This window comes from Myotis daubentonii, chromosome 6 (genome assembly GCF_963259705.1).
Source record: "Myotis daubentonii chromosome 6, mMyoDau2.1, whole genome shotgun sequence".
NCBI lineage: Eukaryota > Metazoa > Chordata > Mammalia > Chiroptera > Vespertilionidae > Myotis > Myotis daubentonii.
This window is the reverse complement of record NC_081845.1, coordinates 56,586,431-56,609,402: the sequence shown is the minus strand read 5'-3', so window position 1 is coordinate 56,609,402 and position 22,972 is coordinate 56,586,431. Positions and strand designations below refer to the sequence as shown.

General features: G+C 40.0%; 1 protein-coding gene and 1 pseudogene across 4 annotated transcripts in view; one reads left to right on the top strand and one right to left on the bottom strand.

The window, feature by feature from the left end:
• The window catches only part of CEP162 (centrosomal protein 162), a 76,922-nt gene extending 59,631 nt beyond the window's left edge, over window positions 1–17,291 (bottom strand). Inside the window, exons 1-7 of one of the 4 annotated variants that reach the window (XM_059701039.1) lie at window positions 16,669–17,291; window positions 15,885–15,998; window positions 11,823–11,937; window positions 8,106–8,252; window positions 7,599–7,782; window positions 5,382–5,446; window positions 2,350–2,468 (exon numbers count right to left, since the gene is read on the bottom strand). In XM_059701039.1, the coding sequence (XP_059557022.1) occupies window positions 2,350–2,468; window positions 5,382–5,446; window positions 7,599–7,782; window positions 8,106–8,252; window positions 11,823–11,937; window positions 15,885–15,941 (687 nt within the window). In that variant the 5' untranslated portion in view covers window positions 15,942–15,998; window positions 16,669–17,291. Of the gene's footprint in view, window positions 1–2,349; window positions 2,469–5,381; window positions 5,447–7,598; window positions 7,783–8,105; window positions 8,253–11,822; window positions 11,938–15,884; window positions 15,999–16,668 lie in introns of those variants that run through there. The other 3 variants (XM_059701040.1, XM_059701041.1, XM_059701042.1) reach the window with 3 other exon arrangements.
• LOC132236486 (transcription factor BTF3-like) lies at window positions 1,313–2,146 on the top strand (annotated as a pseudogene).
• Window positions 17,292–22,972: the final 5,681 nt, after the last annotated feature.

The following is a 22,972-nucleotide window of genomic DNA, read 5'->3' as shown; positions in this document are numbered from 1 at the left end:
CCAATCGGCCCCCCTCAGGGCGGGCTGGCCAAACCCCACCAGTGTATGAATTTGTGCACTGGGCCTCTAGTCTTATTATAACAGAGCTTTATTACCTTCCTATTTTTTAAAAATATATTTTATTGATTTTTTACAGAGATGAAGGGAGAGGGATAGAGAGTTCAAAACATCGATAAGAGAGAAACATCGATCAGCTGCTTCCTGCACACTCCCCACTGGGTATGTGCCCACAACCAAGGTACATGTCCCTGACCGGAATTGAACCTGGGACCCTTGAGTCCGCAGGCCGACGCTCTATCCACTGAGCCAAACCGGTTAGGGCACCTTCCTATTTTGATCCTTACCCAGGCAACTCTCTCCTAGGTTTCCACATTTAGGTTAACACATTTTAATGCAGGCTATCCTTCCTTAATATAACACACCACTACTGATGTGTCTTCTACTGATCTATTTATTTTTCATAAAATATAACTGCCATATTCCAAGTATAAACCCCATTACATTTCTAAGGATACTCATCAGATCTCTTTAATTTGGGGGTATTTCTAAGGTCACCTGGGTTTTTCCACCCAAGCTACATGATACAGACACCCAAAGGCAAATTACTAGGTTAGAGTAAGATAATTTTCTTAAGAAAATAATATTTATTAATACCCAAAAGTGTTCCTTACTTCTTTTTAGATAGTTTATGGCTTCACACATGTTCAAAACATCTAGTCCTAACATGTAGTCCCAAAAGAGACTGTTCAGATCAAGACCAACATAATAATAATTGTCCTACTGGTGACTATTAGATAGTTCAAGGATAAGTTGTATCAGATAGGCAATATGCTGTAGTACCCTTAACTAGGTTAAAAACTGAAAAATGAGACAGAGTACAGCAATGTTGAATGTGAAGAGAATAATTTATGATCTCAGACACTAATGTTACTACTAGCATAAATCCTAAGGAGGGGTATTTATTGTATTCACAAGGACAAGACCTACCAAAGAAAAGTGTAATTTATTATGTCTGCTTAAAATTTGACTTGAGATTTTAATTAAGTTTTCAACTTCTAAAGCTTAAGTTAAGGAAATTACTTGCCAAAAGATATCCTTAAGAATATTACCAACTGCCATGATATTTCATTAAGATTTACACCACACTGACATCCTGAGTTAAGGAAATGTCTGTATGTTAAGAGACCTATAACTTTACAACAATAAGCAAGACTATAAAGAACTGATCTCGCATCCCTGCGTGTGTGTGCTTCTTCTCAGCTGGTCTGCCCTAAAACCCCCCACTCAGCCTTAGTCCCCCACTCAGCCCGTTTCCTCCCCAACAAGATGTAAGAAACTATCATGAACCAAGAGAAACTTGCCAAACTGCAGGCACAAGTGCACATTGGTGGGAAAGGAACTGCTCGTAGAAAGAAGGTGGTTCACAGCACACGATACAGCAGATGATAAAAAAACTTCAGTTCTCCTTAAAGAAGTTAGGGGTAAACAGTATCTCTGGTATTGAAGAGATAAATATGTTTACAAACTAAGGAACAGTGATCCACTTTAACAACCCTAAAGTTCAGGCATCTCTGGCAGCGAACACTTTCACCATCACAGGCCATGCTGAGACAAAGCAGCTGACAGAAATGCTATTAGCATCTCGAACCAGCTTGGGCAGGCAGTCTGACTAGTTTGAGGAGACTGGCTGAAGCTCTGCCCAAACAACCTGTGGATGGAAACGCGCCATTGCTACTGGAGAGGATGAGGATGATGAAGTTACAGATCTTGTGGAGAATTTCGATGAGGCTTCCAAGAATGAAGCAAACTGAACTGAGTCAACTTCTGAAGGAGATAAACTTAAAGAAGTTTCTGGGAGCTGGTATTTTCTATTATGACTGCTTTTTCAAATTTTGTTTATGGATCTGATAAAATCTAGATCTCTAATATTTTTTAGCCCAATGCCCCTGGACATAGCAGCTCTTTTCAGTTTTTGCTTATACATAAATCATTCTTTGCAGCTAATTAAGCTGAAGAAGCTTGGGAATAAAGTTTGAAACAGGTTAATAAAGTTCTCTGCCTAGTATAGTTTTATTTTTTATTTCATTGACACTGATTCATACACAGAAAGCAAAGTTGTTTGTAGAAAGCTAATCATGGCATATAATATGACATAATCTTTGATGGAATTTTATTAAAGATTTAACTGGTAGAATCATGTAATAACAAAGAAACAAACAACAAACAAACAAAAAAAGACTATAAAGAACTCCATATTTTGAACTCTCCAAATAATAACAGCTAAAGTGATAAATTATGAAGTTATAAATTTGAAGTTTCAAAATTATCAAATAGATAATTGATATGTACCTGTTTGGGTGCACTTATTTTTTCTGATTTGGAATTTTCTTTGGAATTTGTCTCTTCATCTTTAGTAGTCAAAGGTCCATCAATATCCTCCTCATCTTCAAAATCATCACTGTAATTTTCTGAAGAAAAAAATTTTAAAAAATATAAGGATCACATAAAAAAATCAATTTCCAGGAAATGACTGATTTCAAAAGGAAGAATTCCACATAAGAATAATTTATTGAAATATTGACATAAATATAAATTACAGATTTTTTTGCAAAGATTTAATAATTCAATTTTTAAGACTGTCTTAATTTTATTCCATTTTTTGTCCTTTCAAGTACTTTTATTTTTATTTATTGTTTTTAAATATACTTATATTGATTTTCCACAGAGAGGAAGGGAGAGAGACAGAGAGCCAGAAACATCGATGAGAGAGAAACATCGATCAGCTGCCTCCTGCACATCTCCCACCGGGGATGTGCCCGCAACCCAGGCACACGCCCTTGACCGGAATCGAACCCGGGACCCTTGAGTCCGCAGGCCGACGCTCTATCCACTGAGCCAAACTGGTTTCGGCTCAAGTACTTTTATTTTTAATCTTTGATAGTGTTAACTGACTAAAGTATGTAGAGCTACCCAAGATTTTATATCATCTTTAAAAGAAATTTTAATATTTGTTTTTTAAAGACAAAAATCTCAAATTGCTTACTTATAAAAGCCAGCACTTTTGTAAAATGTTGACTCATAAAAGCATGGCTTTTGCTTTTTTTTAAAAAAAGTGTCTTTTAAATTGATTTTCGAGAGAGGAAGGGGGAGAAAGCGAAACATCGATGTGAGAAACATCGATCAGCTGGCAACTATGTGCCCCCTACCAGGGATCGAACCCACAACCCAGGCATGTGCCCTGCTTGGATTGGTGCATGGGACTATGTGCAACCAACTAAGCCACACAGGCTAGGGCTATTCATTTTTTAAGCTGATTGATTTTTTTGGTATCTGTAGGTATCTCTACTATAAGCTTTAAATGCTACTCATGAGAGGTCTATCTCTGATACTTCCCTGAGGAAATATTGGCCTATATGACCTTCACTGTTTCCCAAGACTGGGCACTTCTCAGCTAAAAGTCCAAATTATATCTCAATGACTTTGCAGCAGATGGGAAGGGTGTGTCCATGTTAACATGATTCCATCAGACTATTTATTGAGAAGACAAGGCAGGGATGATTTGGCCAGGATCTATTCAACAATTTGTAACTTGTTTATAGCTCTTATGAAGAATTGACTGAGACCTACAGACTGTAAAGCGTAATAACCTTTACAGGGTAGAATCAACCATTCTAGAAGAAAATGCAATCTTACTTGTAGTTCAAAAGATAGATCACATTCAGAAACAGGATGGCCTGATGGGAGAAAGACTGCATGAGGTACTAGAATCTGCTTTTGGAAAGACTGTCCTTCAGTCTTCTTTTAGAAAGGAGGAGACAACTTAAATGTAGCTATAAATAGAAGTGTGGGAATAAACTTGAGAGGGCTTGGAAATTAAACAGAGATGCTTCCACTGAGATCTGCCTACAGAAACATTTCCACTTAGTTCATAAGGAATATGAGGTTGGAACAGCATGGTATTATAACCTAGACAGATAAGCTAGGTTACCTGGTTAGCATCTATATTTCGAAGTTGAGAAGCTCACCTTTGTTTCTCCACCATTTGAGGAAAAACAGTGGGATTTTTAAATATCAGTAGACACAATTAAATTCACAGTTATTGAGAAATTACTTTGTATTAGACATTGTTCTAGGTTCTAGGACCAATATGAAAATGATGAAGATTCTAATATTCTAGGTAGGAAGCACTAAATTTTAAGTAACCTAAGAGATTAAATTTGTTTAAAAAGAGATGATGTACAAGGAGGGGGGAGACAATGAACTTAGACAACTACTTGGGATTTGGGAACTACTTCCAATCAATGGATGGGAATGTAGTGTTTATGGGATTACAAACAGGTAGTATAAGAAACAGTGCAATGCCGAAACCGGTTTGGCTCAGTGGATAGAGCGTCGGCCTGCGGACTGAAAGGTCCCAGGTTCGATTCCGGTCAAGGGCATGTACCTGGGTTGCGGGCACATCCCCGGTGGGGGATGTGCAGGAGGCGGCTGGTCGATGTTTCTCTCTCATCGATGTTTCTGACTCTCTGTCTCTCTCCCTTCCTCTCTGTAAAAAATCAATAAAACATATTTAAAAAAAAAAAAAAAACAGTGCAAGTAATATAATGCTTAAGAGCGCAACCAGGAGCCAGTAGTCTTGGACTCACTACCTAGTTCTACTACTATCAGCTATAGAACTGTCAGCAATTGTAAAATATTGTTTGAAAGTAGACTCTAATAAGATAAAGCTGCATATTGTGAATCTTAGGGCAATTAAGACAAAAAATACAGCAAAAAGAGGTATAACCAGCCAAAAGAAGGGATAATGGAATACTATAAATACTCAATCCAACAAAATGCAAGACAAAAAAAACACAAATAAACCAAATAAAAAAAAAGATGGAAAGATACAAAAACAAATAGCAATACAGTAAATAATCAATCCAAGAAATATATTTTTATAAAGTGTAAAAACACTTGAATTAAAAGTCAGAGATTGTCAGATTAGATAAAAAAAGCAAAACCCAGCTATATGGTATCTATAAGAAAATCATTTTAAAACACAGATACATTAAAAGTCAGTAGATGGAAAAAGATGTACTGCCACAATCAAGCTTTAAAGGTGTTTGTCTTGGCTCCACAGGTTTCCCTGCTACTAGCACAAAACTCCTTTTTTCTGTCTTCCCAACTGGTCCACAGCCCACTCCCAACAAATTAGGCAGCGGTGGACTTTTAACAACTTCCCGGTGGCTCAGGTTACAACACAAGCAATTCACTCTACCTGTTTGAAGCTCTTTCCAAGACAATATGATTTCTCTTTAATTATTTTTTTCTTACCAATATCTTTATTAAAAGCTATATTATCTTTTCAAATACTGTAAATTTTAAACCAATGAAATTACCTGCCAGTTCAAGTTTTGACTCATTCTCATGTTTATCTTCGGTTAGTTCTATATTAGCTTGATTACTAGAAAAAAATATTTATTTAATTTAGTATTACATGTTAATAATACATTTCCATGAAATCCTTCATGTATATTTTTTAAAACCTCTAATATTATGTATTTCTTCTCAAGTTCTATCAAAAGCAAAAAACTTGGGAGCTATAAGCAAAACATTTTGAAAATAACATTTCCTTACAGCTTAATTGTAGCTGACAAAATAATACAAAGGAAAACATGCCATAATTTTTAACTCTATACATAAATTTGTGCATTTACATGTCTCAGGCTCCAGATGTCCTTTTTACACTAAAGATTAGGACTTGACAAGTTATGAGAACCACTGAAGTCTACAAGGAGGCCAGGAAAAAAATACCATAGTCATTTACATGCTAATAAGCAACTTACTCCTGAAATAGGAGCTAAACAGGAGTCTTACCAAGCTCATGGCCAGTCAAACCCATGGCCAGTGGGCCTCATGCCTCATTTAAACCCACCAGCCACGAGTTTGACATGCTTGCAAGAAAAACTCAGCAAGGTAACAGAGAAGCTGGAGCAAGTCTGAATTGCACTGGATATATTAGTTCAGATATGCTTTTTTTCAAACCCAGGAATCAGTTCCATCTTTTTCAGTCCATCAATCCTGTTGCCAGTGAGATTAAAAGGTCCAAAGAATTGTAAAACTACTAGAGGCCCAATGCATAAAATTCTGCAAGGGCCTCTACTGCGGTGGCCCTGCCCGCTGTGGCTTTGTCTGGAAGGACATCTGGTCTAATTAGCATTTAACTCTTTTATTATTAGAGATATTAGTAATAGCGGAAAATAATTTTGCATTTCAATACTGTGCTGCACTCTGACTAGTCTGTTTTAGAGCAAAAATATCAGTAGTTAAGAATTTTGTTAAGAAATCAGAAAAAAGTTAAATATTGCAAAGGGGCAAAATCCTGTGACTAATAAACCTATACAGGCTTAATCTATGTTGTCACTAAGGCAATCACCATGGGTCTGCATGTTCCTGATGGGTATGCCAAGAATGCAAGGCATGAACCCCCCCTTTCCTAGTCATTTCTCAGGGTTGTGTTGGCCGTGAGCAACCTTGAGAGATGAAGCAATGTTTCTGCCCAAAGAGAAGGCTTGTTCCCACTTTACTATAAAGCAGTAGATTCTCTATGCTCAGTGACAGGTCCTCTCCTGTAAAGCAACCCACCACGTGTGCCGACAGCCATCATGGACCCTTTGTGTTGCCCTGTGGGCCGTGTGGGGCATAGGGAACTGAGGCAAATGAATTTGGCATTCAGGTACTGAACTGATTCTGTTGAAATAAAGCCTTTATTTTTTAGAAATAAAGCCCTTTGTTTCTGACCCAGGAATCTTGTCAGCATTCATAAAACTGGCAGGCTAACTTGTTAACGTCCAAGTAGGGTAACAATCTCAGAGCCCACACAGTCCATGGTAATCACTGCTTTGTCCACTATCTGTAAGAAACTAAGCCTCGTGAGGAAAGCAGGTACTAATAATTATAGTTTGGTGTTCTTCAAAATCTTAGAATTATAATCTGGCTTTCACTTAAAATTAAAATATTAAATGATATGTAAAACTGAGGAAATGAAAGATTCAGGTTTCACAAAGATCTTGAAAATGTCAAAAGTCTACCTTACTTACAGAGGACAAGCTCAGTCAACTAGCAGGATTTCCAGAATAAATGAGGTGTTCAAATAATCATTAGGGTCAAATATACACAAAGGTAGGACACAAACCCTGGTTTGTGTCTTTGCTCCCTGGTTCCCCAACCCGTTTCTGTTCCTTTCCCCTCTGAGTATCTAACAGCTACCTGAACTCAGTTATTTACCTTATCTGTGGAAAATCACTTGGTAAGTTACCTTCCTAGTAAGGTCTTTCTGGCAATGTGCTGTTAGTCTCAGTAATATCTCAGGCATGACATTCAGATATCTGGAGGGAGAGTGGGCTCTCGAATACAAATCAATGTATTCTGTTCACATAAAAGAAAAACTCTGACCAACATAATAAACAGAGAATAGAGTTAAAAATAAGATTCTACTTTTGCCTGTTATAATACTTACCCATTTTAGTCCAAGTATATACCAGTCTTCCAAAAAGTTAGAAAAACACACACAAAAAAAATCATTTAACGATTAGTTTATAATATAGTTACATTACCTATGTAAAGCTTTAAAATGTGTGGAGTCATTAGAATCCAATTCCTTATTTAATCTTGAATAATCAATGGAAGATGTTAACCCTTTCTCAAGTCTGGCAAAAAATTGCTCTTTTTCTTCTTTTTCTTCGAATGTGTCCAATCCCAATCCGAGAACACTATGATTGAGCTCAGAAACTACTCTTTCTAAATGAAGGCACAAATACATTTTATTAACATACAGAATTTTGATAAAATTAATTTTAGTGATGCATTTAACATTATATACTAAATTTTAAAAAATTTAAAACATACTTTAGTTAATCTTTCACCCAATATAGTATATTCATAATCAATAAGCATAGATATATATTCATAATCAATAAGATTATAAGGCTTCTCTATAAGTGTAATTGTAAACTTTTTAGAAAGATATTAAATCTAAGTGCTTCAAGATTGTAATTTTTGTAAAAATTCTGATAATAAGCATAGTAACTAACCTATCAACTCATACGTCTCACATTTCTTACCATTTGTTTCTAAGCTGTCAATACTTAGGATAGAGGTCCCACTGCTCTTGAGAAACTGAATCCTCTCAGCAGACTCCTCTTCTATTTCCATAATAGGCTGAGAAGTCACCTTTGTTTTCAGATAGCTTACATTTGTTCCAAGCCGTCCTAGGGATGGGATTTCATATAACTGGATATTTATATTCAGGACATTGTTTTGACAACTACGCCAACACCATACTATTATACTAATTTTGTGGACAGTAGCTATAAAATAAATCTAATCTATTAAATAAAAATCCATCAAACCTAAAATTCACAAAAGAAAAATTACATTTGTTTGCAGTGTATCTTAAGAATATTTTAAAATTTTGCATTATGAGGGTGAAAAGAGCACAGCACTTTTATACAGTGCACCATGCTATTTTAAAGAACAGTGTCTGCCCTATGTGAAGGAAGAGTAGTAAATAACCAGCTGAAATGGAAAAGGGAGACAATTCCAGGTAGAGGGAAGAGGTACAAAGGGTCAACAATGTGAGGGAACAGCCATATCAGAGGATGCAAAAAAGCCAGTGAAGGTGGGTCTAGACTAGAGAGTAAAGGTAAGTCAGGGTAGAAATAAGCCCAGAGCAGGAGCTGATGGTTAGACCATTCTCATCCTCAAAGGCCAGGAGTGAAATTTTCTCTTTATTCCAAAAGCAATAGAAAACAATGAAAAAGTTATGTAACATCAAAATTTCTTTATCCCAATGCTACACATTTGTTGTAAAAAACTGATAGAGAAAACAGATTATAATACATGATAGAAATACGTATTAAGATTAGGAAAATATAACCTTTGCTTTGCAGGAAGCCTTAAGAAGTCACAAATTTTGTATGCAATTTCCTAATTAGTGTCCTCTTGGAAAGGGTTCAGAATCTATTTATTTTATGGCTTTAGGTGTGCATGATGGTTCCATAGCTCAAATAACGTCCACAGCTGCAGAAAATCAAGAGACACGTCAAAGAAGAAAGTTGCATGCCAAGGCTGGGGTGCTGTCTGTCCGGGTTTCACCTGGTTCCAATGCTGACGCAGGGATGTGACCCATGCTAACCGAGCTCACAAGAGACTACTATAACCGAAACCAAGGTGCAACTGAGTTATTGGTAATGAAGAGGACACCCAGCAGGATTAGACGGTTTTACCCTCTAGGCCAGTGGTTCTCAACCTTCTGGCCCTTTAAATACAGTTCCTCATGTTGTGAGCCAACCATAAAATTATTTTCGTTGCTACTTCATAACTGCAATGTTGCTACTGTTATGAATCATAATGTAAATATCTGATATGCAGGATGGTCTTAGGCGACGCTTGTGAAAGGGTCGTTCGACCGCCATAAGGGTCGCGACCCACAGGTTGAGAACCGCTGCTCTAGGCAGAACATTTTGTCCTTATGGTAACTCAAAGAGAAAGCAAAATTATAAGGCAGGAGTTCTCAATGCTGACGTTTAATGGCATCTATCTAGGGTGGGTAATGGGTTCCTCTCCTCAAGAGGGTGTTGCCATCTCCCTCAGAAGCTTCTACACCTTGATGAGAGGAATCATCTAGTACTAAGAGTCAGTCACCTGGTACTCAGAACATACCATAAACTCTATTACAGTTTGTGACTGAACAGGGATCAGGTTATGCCCTTGGGTGGAGAAACTCTCTCCCTTGTGTGTAAAAGGACAATGTCAAAGTTTGTTTCTATTTATGTGTTTATTTATTAAATATGATTTTATTTATTTCAGAAAGAGGAAGGAAGAGGGAGAGAGTGTTAGAAACATCAATGCTGAGAAACAGTGACTGGATGCCTCATGCATGCCCCCTACTGGGGATTGAGCCCAAAACCTGGGCATGTGCCCTGACCAGAATTGAACCTTAACCTCATGGTTCAAGAGTCAATGCTCAACCACTGAGCCACACCAGCTGGGCAAAGTTTATTTCTTAAGTATCCTTCCTTGCATCCTTTACTAGTCAAATCCATCACTGATTGATAAATCCTTTTAAAAATTAGTAATACCGCCGAAACCGGTTTGGCTCAGTGGATAGAGCATCGGCCTGCGGACTGAAAGGTCCCAGGTTCGATTCCGGTCAAGGGCATGTACCTGGGTTGCGGGCACATCCCCAGTGGGAGATGTGCAGGAGGCAGCTGATCGATGTTTCTCTCTCATCGATGTTTCTAACTCTCTATCTCTCTCCCTTCCTCTCTGTGGAAAATCAATAAAATATATATTTAAAAAAAATAAAAAATAAAAAAAATAAAAATAAAAATTAGTAATACCTTTAGTCAGACTACCTTCGAGTGTTGGTCCAGGACCTATTCTTTCCCTTTGAAGTGAATTTACACATCATTCCATCTGATTATTTTCTAGAAAAGAGACTTTAATGCTAATTAACTCTCAAATCTTTGTCAACAATTCCAATAGCACTTCATCATATTATATCCTTTACAACGGACGGAAAGATTCTAAAAAAGAATTCTTCACATGCAAACTTTAACACTGTTGTGTAGTTTGGGGATTTATGAAAAAAAATGCACTGAATTTTTCAATTAATCAATTCCTTATTTACATTATTAAGAACAGGTAAATGACTATCAAATTCACTCTTACATTCATTTGTTAAACACATTAAGGGTCAGGGGATACAAGGAAAAGAAGTGTTTCCTGCCCTCACAAAGCTGCCGATCTCAGCAGTAGGGTACAAGTATAACCACAATGCATAAAAGCTATTACGGTGTTTTGACACTGAAACAAAGGAGGAAATAATTGTGTTGGTAAGGGAGTTAGAAGAGTTAGGGAAGGATTACAAAAGAGGTGATACCAAACTTTACTGGACAAGAAGGATGAGAGGAAAGGCATCCTAGAGCAAGAAAGCACGAGCTAACGCACACAGGCATGGAGCCAATGATGCTTCCAGCAGAGAAGGAAAAACCGAATATGGCTGGAGCGCATGAGGCTAGAAAGGAGGGTTCCAGTCAGATTAGGTAGAGCCCTAACTATCACATTAGGGCATTTGGGCCATTTTATGGGGGAAAAACAAAAGCCATGGGTAAATTTTCCCCCAAGAGATACTAAATCTTATCAGTTTATAAAATGGTGCTTAATGACCCGCAAGCAGTGTGAACATAGGTATTTCATGGTAGTCTCAGTTCCTTAGAGATACAACGATCACCATACATAGTACACTGAAGAAAACACTCCAGAGCAGCAGTCGCCAAGCGGTGGTCCACGGACCACTGGTAGTCCGTGAGGCCCGAAAGGTTGGCGACTGCTGCTCCAGAGAGTAATTCTCTATTTGTAACAATGCAATGAGGAATAGTTCTGTGATAATTTATTTTACTAATGTTATAAGAAACTGTGATACCAAAATCTATAGATTTGTTAAACTCTGCCCATGCAATGACATTAATATGTTGTCAGGATATTTTATTAAATCACCTTAAATCAATTTACCATTAAATATAATTATATATAAACATACTGATATTATTCATCATCTTAATTTGAGTAAATAAAAGTGATCTCAATGTAAAATAACCTAATAATGCAGAAACATAGACTCTCAAGTATATAATACTGTATATAATAAAGTGAAGAAAGTAAATTCAAATTACTGTCTTTATATATTTATAGTACAGTAACAAAATCCAGAATTAAAAGTCTTGACTGACCCCTTGTGGTCAAATAATGTGAAATGAAAAATCAGCAATATTTACCACCATCTTCGAAATCACCTTCTGTTATCCACCATGGCAGTGTGTCTTTCTTTTTCACTTCTCTTTTAGGTTGTCTAGGTGTTTTGTTTGAATTTTCAAAAGAATCATCTGAAAGCTGAATCAGATATAAGCTACTAAATTTTAAATTTGAGAATTCCAGATTCATCACTAAAATGTTTCTTCCTTCTCTCACAGTTCAACTATTCCATACATAAGCAATATTCTCAGCATTGATGTATGAATTCATATTTCTAAACATATATGACCAAAATAAGTTAAAAATCAAGCACATATCTCTGAACACCAATTTCATACACAGAATTAAACACGTAAACTAACTAGGGAGACCAATAACAACAAAGAAATAAAGAAAATTTGATCAAGAAAATCAGGAAAGGAAAAAAAGAAAAATACAATCCTCTTTTAGACATTTTTGAGGGTCTAAGAATAAATAATGATTGAGCAAAATTACCTAACATCACTCTAGAACACAGAATTCTAAGACCAGGGAGAGCTGAGTTTTAGGTGTTTACCAGAGAAATTAGCATTTTGTCACAGTAATTGATAGGATTTAACAAATATTTACTTGTCCTTTTCAACTCTTCAGACCCAAATTTTACTACAACCCTAAACTCCGTACTCTAACCCCAACCTAGCCCCCTGACTCTTAGCCAGTAACTTGGCCTCTCTCCTCACTGAGAAAATAGAAGACCTTCAATCAAAACCCACCCCCTTCCCGCTCACTCCATCACTAAACTCACCTGTTAAAACTGCTTTTCTCTCTCAGAAGAGAAATTGTTTCTTCCACTTTATGGAGAACCTGCAGAGGGGTCACTTCCCACCTCTCCAAGTTGTTACTTCCTTGGTCACCCCATTTTATCTCTGTATCTTAATCCCTCCTCCCCCTCCTCTCACCCTTCCTTCAGATGAAAAACCTGCTCATCACGGCATCCCCAGGCACAACTGTGGACTGGAAGAATGAACACTCTGGGCTACTCTGTTTAAAAAACAACACTAAACCAAGCCAAACAATCCTTAAAACCTGGTTCTCATCCAAAACAGCTCTCCTCCGGGTACCAAAGACCTCCTAACACCACCAACAAGGACCACTGTCAGCCCCCTTCCCTGCTCACGTCATGGAACTTGATGCCGCTGACCAACTCTGACACTTCTTGAAACTCCCTACCTCTGACTTCACAGCATTCATGTCCTCCAAGCTCTGTGGAAAACTTGGTGGTTTGGTGGGAAAAGCTCAGTAACCTTCCTCACCACCTACTTTAATAGCTCCTGGCAATGTCTGTTTCTTTAACACTAGACTTCCCCAGGACTCTGCTCTTGGTTCCTTTTATTCTCATTCTGCGCACTCTTCCCAAAGAAGCAATCAACATTGATCCTATACCTGTTCTATGTCAGGATCTATTCTCAAATTATCTCAATCTTGAAGTAATCTAGAAGAGATTTACAGACAGGGAAACAGTTTAAAGAGGTTAAACGAGGCTTAAAGAGGCTACTGCTGGTGTTACAGAGCTGGGTTTCAAACTGAGATGTCTGTGACTAAAACCTTTCCACTTTCTACTACACTGTTTAGTCTCCCAACAAGGACACTGCTACCAGAGTGACCTTTTGAACTTCCAAGATGACAACACACATTTCCACCTGCCAACCAAGCAACTCTAGCTCAATGATTTGTAAGACTGTCAATTTTTAAACGTTCAAAAACAACTAACTGTCTTCCCTGACAACCAGGCAGGAAGAGAGGAGGGAAGAAAATATATTATTTATCCCACCTGAATTTTAGTTGCATCATCTTCCACTCAGTCTCTAAACTTCACTATCACCTCAAAATGTCCCATTTCACTCTCCTCCCTACATCTTCCTGTTTACCGAATTCTGAGAATCTGTCTCAGACTCAGTCTACTCCTTCTAAACTCCATGGCCACATAAGAGTGTGGAAGGAGTATATAGGTATGGGGGCCTGACAGATCTGAGTTGAAACTTCAACTTCAAAATATGCTAGCTCTATTGCTTAGGGAATATTACACCTCTTTTTACTTAATTCATCTGTTAAAAATAGTCATAATAGCACTGACCTTGCATGCTTGGGGCAAAAATCAAAAAACATAAATAAAAATGCAGAATGCCCACCCTATTGTTTAATACATAGTAGGTATTTCCACTTTTGACAATATTGCACTGCTTTCCAGATTACAATAATTAAAAACAAAACAGCCCTGACTGGTATGGCTCAGCTGGTTGGAGTCTTAGCCCATGCACCAAAAGGTCGCTGGTTCGATTCTGGTCAGGGCACATGCCTGGGTTGCAGGCTTGATCCCCAATTGATGTCTCTCTCTCTCAAATCAATAAAAACATATTTAAAACAAAACAAAAGCTCTAGTTGGTTTGACTCAGTGGTTAAAACATCGGCCCATGGACTGAAGGGTCCCAGGTTTGATTCCGGTCAAGGGCATGTACTTTGGTTGTAGATTCGATTTCCCAGTGCCCGTCGGGGTGCATGTGGAAGGCAACCAATCAATGTGTGTCTCTCCCACGTCAATGTTTCTCTCTCTATGGCTCTCCCCCTCCTTTCCACTCTTTCCAAAAATCAATGGGAAAAATATCCTCAGGTTAGGATTAACAAAAACGACGACAAAAATAACAACAACAAAAAACAAAAGAAAAACAGCTGGTCCCCAAGTAATTAACAGTGCTGCAAGGATATGAAGAAACTGGAACCCCAATACACTAATACACTGCTGCTGGGAATGGAAAATGGCACAGCCACTTAGAAAACAGTCTGGCAGTTCCCCAAAAGGTTAAACAGAGTTACCATATGACCCAGCATTCCTACTACTAGGTATATACACAAGAGAAATGAAAACGTACATCCATTCAAAAACATGTGCATGACTGTTCATACCATAATTATTCATAATTGCCAAAAAGTGGAAAGAACTCAAATGTCTATAAACTAGTAAGTGGGTAAACATGTGGTAAACCCATACAATAAAATATTATTAAGCTATAAAAAAGAATGAGACATTGACATATGCTACAACTTGTCATAGATTAAGCATTCTTATGATGGGAAACAGAAAATAGACCTATATAAGTAAAATAATACTTGCATAGTATTATTATGCTTTTGTATAGTATAAATACATGGTATACTAAGTGACTTAGTGGTTTCTTTCTTACTGGATGAACAGAAAAAACCTTTTCTGAGGTAGTAATATTTAAGATGAGATTTTCGCCAGCCCAGTGAAGAATAGGGGAACAACATTATTGTCAGAGGGAACAGCCAGTGCAAAGCTCCTACTATGAGTTGAGCTTGACATGTCTAGAGTGGAAAAGGCCACTGTAACATAAGTGGGTAATAAGAGTGATATAAAGTCAGTGAAATAGGCATGAGTAAAATCATCCAGGGCTTTGTAAACCCTGGGAATGAGTTTGGACTTTTATTCTATACTAGAGGCCCAGTGCAAGAAATTTGTGCACGGGGGGGTTTGGGGGAGGGAGTGTCCCTCAGCCGAGCTTGCACCCTCTCCAAGCGGGGGATGTCCGGCAGTCGGACATCCCTCTCGCAATTCAGGACTGCTGGCTCCTAACTGCTCACTTGTCTGCCTGCCTGATCGCCCCTAACCGCTCTCCCCTACCGGCCTGATCACCCCTAACCACCTCTGCCTCGGCCCCCGCCACCGTGGCTTTGTCCAGGAGGACGTCTGGAAGGACGCCTGGAAGACGTCCTGGCTAGCATATTACCCTTTTATTAGTATAGATAACAGCAGGCCAACAGAGTCTGATTTATATAACACATCATGCAGGCGGCAGAATGGTGAAGGAATGCTGGGACAGTACTTGGGAACTGCTGCAGTAGCCCCGCTGAGCTGCTGGTGTCCTGGACTAGGATAGTGGTAGTGAAAAGGAAGGGAATAGAAGGACAATAGGTATAATATGGAGACAAACCTTGACGATGGACTGGATCTTAGAGGTGAAAGAGAAAACTGAAGGGTGAATTTCTTACGAGACCAATTTACAATACACCTTTTAATAATAAACACTTACCTCTTTCATGAACTGTTCAAACTCTTTATCCAGTTTTTCTTTGGAATAGTGAGCCATAATCAATAATTTTCACTTGCCAAGATAAACATTCCAAAGTATTTCAACACTGGAACACTAAGTAACAAGAAACAATAAACATCTTTTGAGGAAATTTATATCACATCATGAAAACAACCAGACTTAAACCTCAGACATTTTTTTCTGATTTCAGTATATATGCACACTTATGGACCAGTAAGCTGGGCAAGAGTCCTAATTCATTCACAAAACTGATTTGGAAAAGCAGCTGTCACAGTCTGCCTTTTACTTAGAGTCCAGAAATACATTTTTATTGTTAACATCCTATTGTTCAAGGCCTCCACAATATTTCCTAACTCTATCATATGTGTGTATGCGCGCGCGTGTGTTAAAATTTAACATCCCTTAAACAAACCTGGTCCTCTCAAGGAATCTTTTAAAAATTAAAAATTAGGAAATCCAAAAACACCGTTTCTTTCTGGCAAAGCACAGGACAATTTGGGCTGACTCATCACTCAGCTAATTATCCATCCATTATTAAGAGCTTTGCAAAACAGACTTTCCAGGCACGGGGATGTTTCCAAATACTACAGACAAATGGAATCAAATGGAGCCGATTAAGTCTCAATATCTACCTAAAATAAAATTAATGGAATATACACATCAACCAGAATCAAGTTGTTCCTTTTGTCGCGAGGGAAAGTCAACAAAAACGATGCAGCAGAGCCTTGCAGCATAGAGCTCTCCCCGCACCCTAGGAGCTCACCTCCCCGGCGCGCCCCGCACGGCAGCCTCCTCTCCGGGAGGCGGGAGAGGGGAGGCGCGCAGAGCCCCCCACCTCGCAGCCGCACCTTCGGAAGAACACCTCCTCCCCCTCATTAGCGTCTCGCCACCGTGCAAGGGGCGTGCGGTGACGGTCTCGGCCTCAAATTCCTGGTCACAGCGGATCCCACCTACAGGGTCCCCACTCGGCAGGGGTCCCGGCTCCAGGAAGCGCGGGTTCCGGTGGCGGCGGGAAGACAAAGGCGCACTTGCAGCTGGAGTCCGGGCGGAGGTGGGGAGGGACCCAAAACGAAAGCTCCGAGGACACTCTCGGCCCCGGGGAAGCAGTGTCCGCGCCTCACCCACCTTCGCCTCCGAATTCCGCGCTTTGCCGGGAAGTCTGCTGGGGGCCCAGCAGTTGTCTGGGTAACAGACATCAGCCGCCTGGCTCGGAGTCACATGACCCGGGCTCGTCACGTGGCTCGTGGGTCCGCCCGGACGGTGGTTAGCGTCTTTTTGCCTCAGAGTGAAGGCGGGAATAGCCCCGGCTTAGGATCCTGTGGCGGTAAGAGCCGTCGCTGCCGCACAGTAGGGACCCCGCGTCTCTCTCTGCGCTCCTCGGAAACGTGGAGGCACAGACCGGTTACGAGAGCGGGAACACGTGCATGATGGGTGTTGTAGGTCCAACCCGTGGGCTTCTGGGAAATGTAGTTTAGCTCCCCTAGTCCTTGTATTGCCTTGCTTCTCATCTCTTTCTAACCTTCCCCACCTTTGTCGTTTCAGCTCGCTGCTTAACAAGCGAAAGTTTTTGAAAACATTTAATGCATTGGGTTTCTCCTACGTGCAAAGTCCTTTGTGGCGTTGTGAAAGAGACTCAAACCTGTGAGAAAGCATCCAGTTGTCGGGATAAGGACTCTGTTCCACCATCTAGTGGGCAAGAAATTTAAAGTACACCCTAACACACCAACCTGCTACACCTCCTTTTCCCCATTGTAGCGGCATCTATAATTATTTGTGTGTGTGTGTGTGTGTTGTTTGTTTGTTTGTTTTGCTATTTCTCTAAAAATAAACCCCCAAACCAACAATTTGGAGTTTCAGAGGACAGCATTTATGGTAGTGAAAGTAAAATCGACAAGGGGTGCTGCTGGCAGACACAGGTTATGGACCTCAACATCTTCAGCCTGATTCAGCATGTCTTTATTGTGATACAAATGTATCCTGCCAAGAGCTGTGTCCTATGATCAAAATTTGAATAATACAGATTTTTTAAAAGCTGCTATTTATTGCACACTGAAGTTGATAGGAGCTTCACCTGCATTATTTCACTCAATCCTTTGAATCTACAAATCATTTCAATTCCCTTTATATTTTGTTTGGTGTAGATACATGATGATGGTAGGTACCAATTCTATAGCCCACCCATCCCTACTAGTAAGCCTCTTGCAAATCAGGCCTCTTTCACATTAATTTATATTATGCAGATCTTCTCAGCCTCATCTTTGACTCCAGCCTCTGCTGCTTAGGACCGTTGCACTCAGGCTTCCACTAGCTTCACTCAGGTGTAACTCAACTGTGTGCTGGTCCTGAGCCTGCAATGGAGACCTCTTACATTCTGATTCCTGAGGCTTCTCTGATCCTTGAGGGAATCCATTCAGCACCCAACACTTAAACTTGGAAGTGTGGGGTCTTAACCTTTGTGGGCCCATCATTGATCAAAGGAACTGGTGAATAAATGACTCTCCCCTTCAATCCCAGGATGGACAGTATTGATACACATTTCATAAGATTTCCCAGAATGTCCTATGTGATCAGAACCAGTTCACAGCAATGGCCCATTTGATAATACATTCTTGTATTGCCTTTTCATCCTTCTCTATGTCATTCTCCTGTTAATCACTTCTGCTACTTGCAACACATTCTTGAATAAATTACTCTCATGCAGCTTGATGTCTCACATTCTGCTTTCAGGGGTACTGTGGGAAAGATGGCCAGTATGAGGATTAGCCCTGGAAAGCAGATAATTAGAATGGGATTTGGGAACTGTGTAACCCACCAGTCAAATGGCAATGAAGACCCCACTGGTAATGGGATATGAGGTGGTGATAGCCAGTGACATGCAGCTACTCAGATGCGTATATGAGGTTGGTTGGGCAGAGATACAGGTGGAAGGTGAAGGGTTGACCCACACTCACTATTATAGGAGATCATCATTTCCTGCACCTGCAAGAAAGCCTGTGTTGAAAATCAGGCCCAGGATCAAATAATCAGGACAACATAGCTGCAAAGGAGACTGAAGGCACAGCCTCTTTGGGTGTACTGAGTTCAGGCCCTGGTAGAAAACAATGTAATCCTGAAACCTGGAATACAGGCATTTGAATAGATCAGTGGGAATCACTCTCAGATTTCCCTGAACTCCCCACATTGGTAGAAGCAGTCTAATTCTCCTTGCTAAAAGAGAGCATCCTCCTATTGCCTTGAGACCCTGTGAAGATTTGGAGCCCTCATGTGAAGAACATAACTCACAAAATGATACAGGATGCCACAAATCATCTGTATGCCAGTACCTGGGATCAGATCTCAGACACCTGAGCAGGGAAATATCCTTACTTCAGGAGGAAATGATTTACAGTAATTGCAGGTCCCACATTAGATACTAAAAGGAACCAGGGAAAATCATGCAGGTGTTGAACTAGTGGGAGGAATAAAACAAGGCTGTCTGCATAGGGAATTTATGACATGGGAATACTCACTCATGACGTGCTGTTCAATATCCTAATAACACGTGGAGGTGGTCCTAATATGTTGCTGGGATGTTTCCTTGAAGACTGGATGTGATGATGGCCAATAGGAAAAATGAGGCAGAGATGCTGAAATTGCTTTGGCTTAATATAAAGGATGACATTCAAAGGCTCATGTCAGACTGAATTTGTTACGTGGTATCTAGAACCTAGCACATTCCCTTCAGCAAGGCAAGGAGGAATTCACTGATGAGAGGGACATCAACATGTTTTAACAAATTTGGTGATGCCTGTCCTCCTCAGGTCAGCGTTATTAAGAGGAGATGCTGCTATGGAACCAGTCTCCCTGATATCAGTGGGATTAGAGGATTTCTGGATGGGAAGAACCCATGTAACAATACTTGCTCAGAGGCAAGCTGGTGTAATTACTGACACAGGCGGAAGTCTGTAGTAGCCAGCAGGTTGCCTTGATCTGCAGGAATCCGTGGCAAGGGCTAATCATAGTGTTTTTAGAGATGAGACTGATGAACAGCTGACCGGGTGATTACTTGTTTGTGTGTGTAACAGACAAAGAGATCTGGAGAGCAGAATCTTATCAGTGGAAAATCTGGGTCCTTTACCCCATTTGTAGATTTATTTAACTTCACAGACCCAGATCTCATTGGTTAAAAGGGAGGCTGCCCAAACCGGTTTGGCTCAGTGGATAGAGCGTCAGCCTGCGGACTGAAGGGTCCTGGGTTCGACTCCGGTCAAGGGCATGTACCTGGGTTGCGGGCACATCCCCAGTGGGGGATGTGCAGGAGGCAGCTGATCGATGTTTCTCTCTCATCGATGTTTCTAACTCTCTATCTCTTTCCCTTCCTCTCTGTAAAAAATCAATAAAAATATATTAAAAAAAATAAAAATAAAAGGGAGGCTGAGTGCCCTTGAGGAAAGACCCTATCTATCACAAGAATGATTATAAACATTCTCCCTGTCCTTTCACAAAGGGCCCTATGGCCATTTACCAGAGTAACACTACATTAAAAAAGAAGAATAGTTAGCGTTTTGGGGGACTTTGGATAAGGGGTATGAACTAACACTAATGCCAGAGGACCAGAAGAGCCACCATGGTCCTCTAGTTACAATGGGGGCATGTGGAGGCCAGGTGGAAATGGGGAAGAATGGTACTTACACTTGTCAAGGACTGTTGGATGAAGGGGATGAGCCAGGGGACCTGAAATGACATCGTGGTTATCCGGTTACAGTAGGGGCAAATGGAGGCCAGGTGAAATTTAAAGTTCTAGCTTGAGAGTTTCACAGAAGGTACAATGGGTCTGTGGCCCTTCTGCCCTGGAGATGGTAACAATTCATCTGTACTGAAATAAAAACCTACTATGACAATGAATTTGCATTCTCTGGCAACAGAGTCTCCACCAAACCAACACCACTAATTGAGGGCTTACCGAGTGCCTTATCCATTGGCATGACATCCCCCACACATTGCTTTCACTCAAGGGATTAATTTACCACAAAGGTGGTGTAAGAATGGGTGCATGGCCATTCCACTGGGATTGCAGTATATCTCGTCACCCAGAAGCAGATGACCTGTTGAAAGCTCAGCTAACGTTCTGGATTAGAGAAAAGATGAGCTATATGTGCTGTATTGATTGCTGAAATATGGTGCTATGTCCCTACAGGAACCAAAGGGTATAAATGCAACCAGTTGCTTTCACCATTACTCCTAATAACCCATTTTCAAAGTTTATGCTTCCTGTTCCTGAAACCTTAAGCTCGGATGCATTAGAGGACCTGGGTCCCAGGAAGAATACCTCCACCAGAAGATAAAGTAAAAGAGTTCCACGGAGCATGACTGTCACCTGATCACTTCGGACTCCTCATTCCTAGGACATAAAGCAAAGGGGAATAATGTATTTGAAAGATTAATCTACCCTTATTAACATAAAGGGCCTGAGTAGCTGCTATATAATAGAGGCAGGAAGAATGTTCAGGAACTTGATTGGTGCATCTCCTGGTATTTTGTGCCAGGTGATAATGGTGAAACCTAAGGAAAGAAGGTCTGGATAACTCTTAGGCAAGCAGTCTTAGACCAGCTGAGATGCTGGCAAGGCTGAGAGAAATTTGGAATGGATAGTGGAGGAGAAAGATGATGACTATCAATAAAGCTTCGGGACCAGCTGCAGTAGCAGGGGCTGCAGCTATTCCATAAGCCCACTTGCAGAGGTTGTGGCTGGCTAGCACCTTGAAGGAGACTTGGTGACAGACTGGAGTTAATGAAGAGAAAGGATGAACCTGAGTAGTGCAAAGTTCTGCAGTCTCAGATACTACTTGTGCATCACTTTAAATCCCCTCATCCACATCTTACTGAAGTTACTGTTTCTACAGCCAGTTTTATTAAAAAATATATTTTATTGATTTTTTACAGAGAGGAAGGGAGAGGGATAGAGAGTTAGAAACATCGATGAGAGAGAAACATCGATCAGCTGCCTCCTGCACACTCCCTACTGGGTATGTGCCCGCAACCAAGGTACTGCCCTTGGCCAGAATCAAACCTGGGAGCCTTGAGTCCACAGGCCGACGCTCTAGCCACTGAGCCAAACCAGTTAGGGCTACAGCAAGCTTTGATAGACTTTGACCAGCTTCTTGCAAGTGCAGGGGGAGAGTGCCTCACCTCTGGCCAGGGTGTGAGCTTCTTGCTTCCTTCCCTGCAGCTTTTCTGACATAGAAATGTGAAATGCCCATCGAATTGCCACACACGTGCAACCTACAAGTGGTTATGCAGTAGTCATAGTCCAAGGGGCCACCTTCAACCACAGGGGATGGAAGGCCATGGAAATTTCTTCTCTTTTCTGTTTCATGGATTTCATTAAGGCTTCTCAGAAGACCTATGGCATCCAGCACAAGTTGGCCATAGCCATGGTCATTTTGATAATGCATCCTTATTTTCAACTTTTCTTCCCCGTTTTACTCCTCTGTTCATTATTCCTGCTCTCTGGGGTCATATTCCCAGTTAAATTACCTGTGAAGAAGCCTTTATTGGAGGAACCCAGGCTGAGACAGAATCTCATCAGCTAAGTTGAAATAATAAACACAGATAATCAGGTCTTAATGTACAATTATGCTCCATTATTCATATGTACAGAAATTTAGGAAGTGATGATTTTTAAAATTAAAATAATTATTTCAACTTTGTCAAACTTTATTTTTATTCAATTAACATTTGAGAACTAGTAGTCGCAGTAGTAAGTTGCTATCTAATTAAAATGTTCATTCTGCTATATAAAATGCACATATTTAAAGAGTTGCAGATTGTGAGTAAAAGGGCTTTTTTGTGCTGTAAAGTGGAATGAAATTGTCCAACAATTTTTCTATATTGTTGACAAATTGGTACTATTATGTTCTCATGGTAAATAAATATAAAAATAAGGGAAAGGTTCTTCAATAAGAGGTCAATGTAATTTGAGGCTTTAGTTCTGTTGGTATTTGTAATGTCAGTTTACACTTTCACCATCAGAGGTCATGAAAGGACAATTTAGAACTGAAAATTTGAGCTTTGTTAAAAATGAAGTT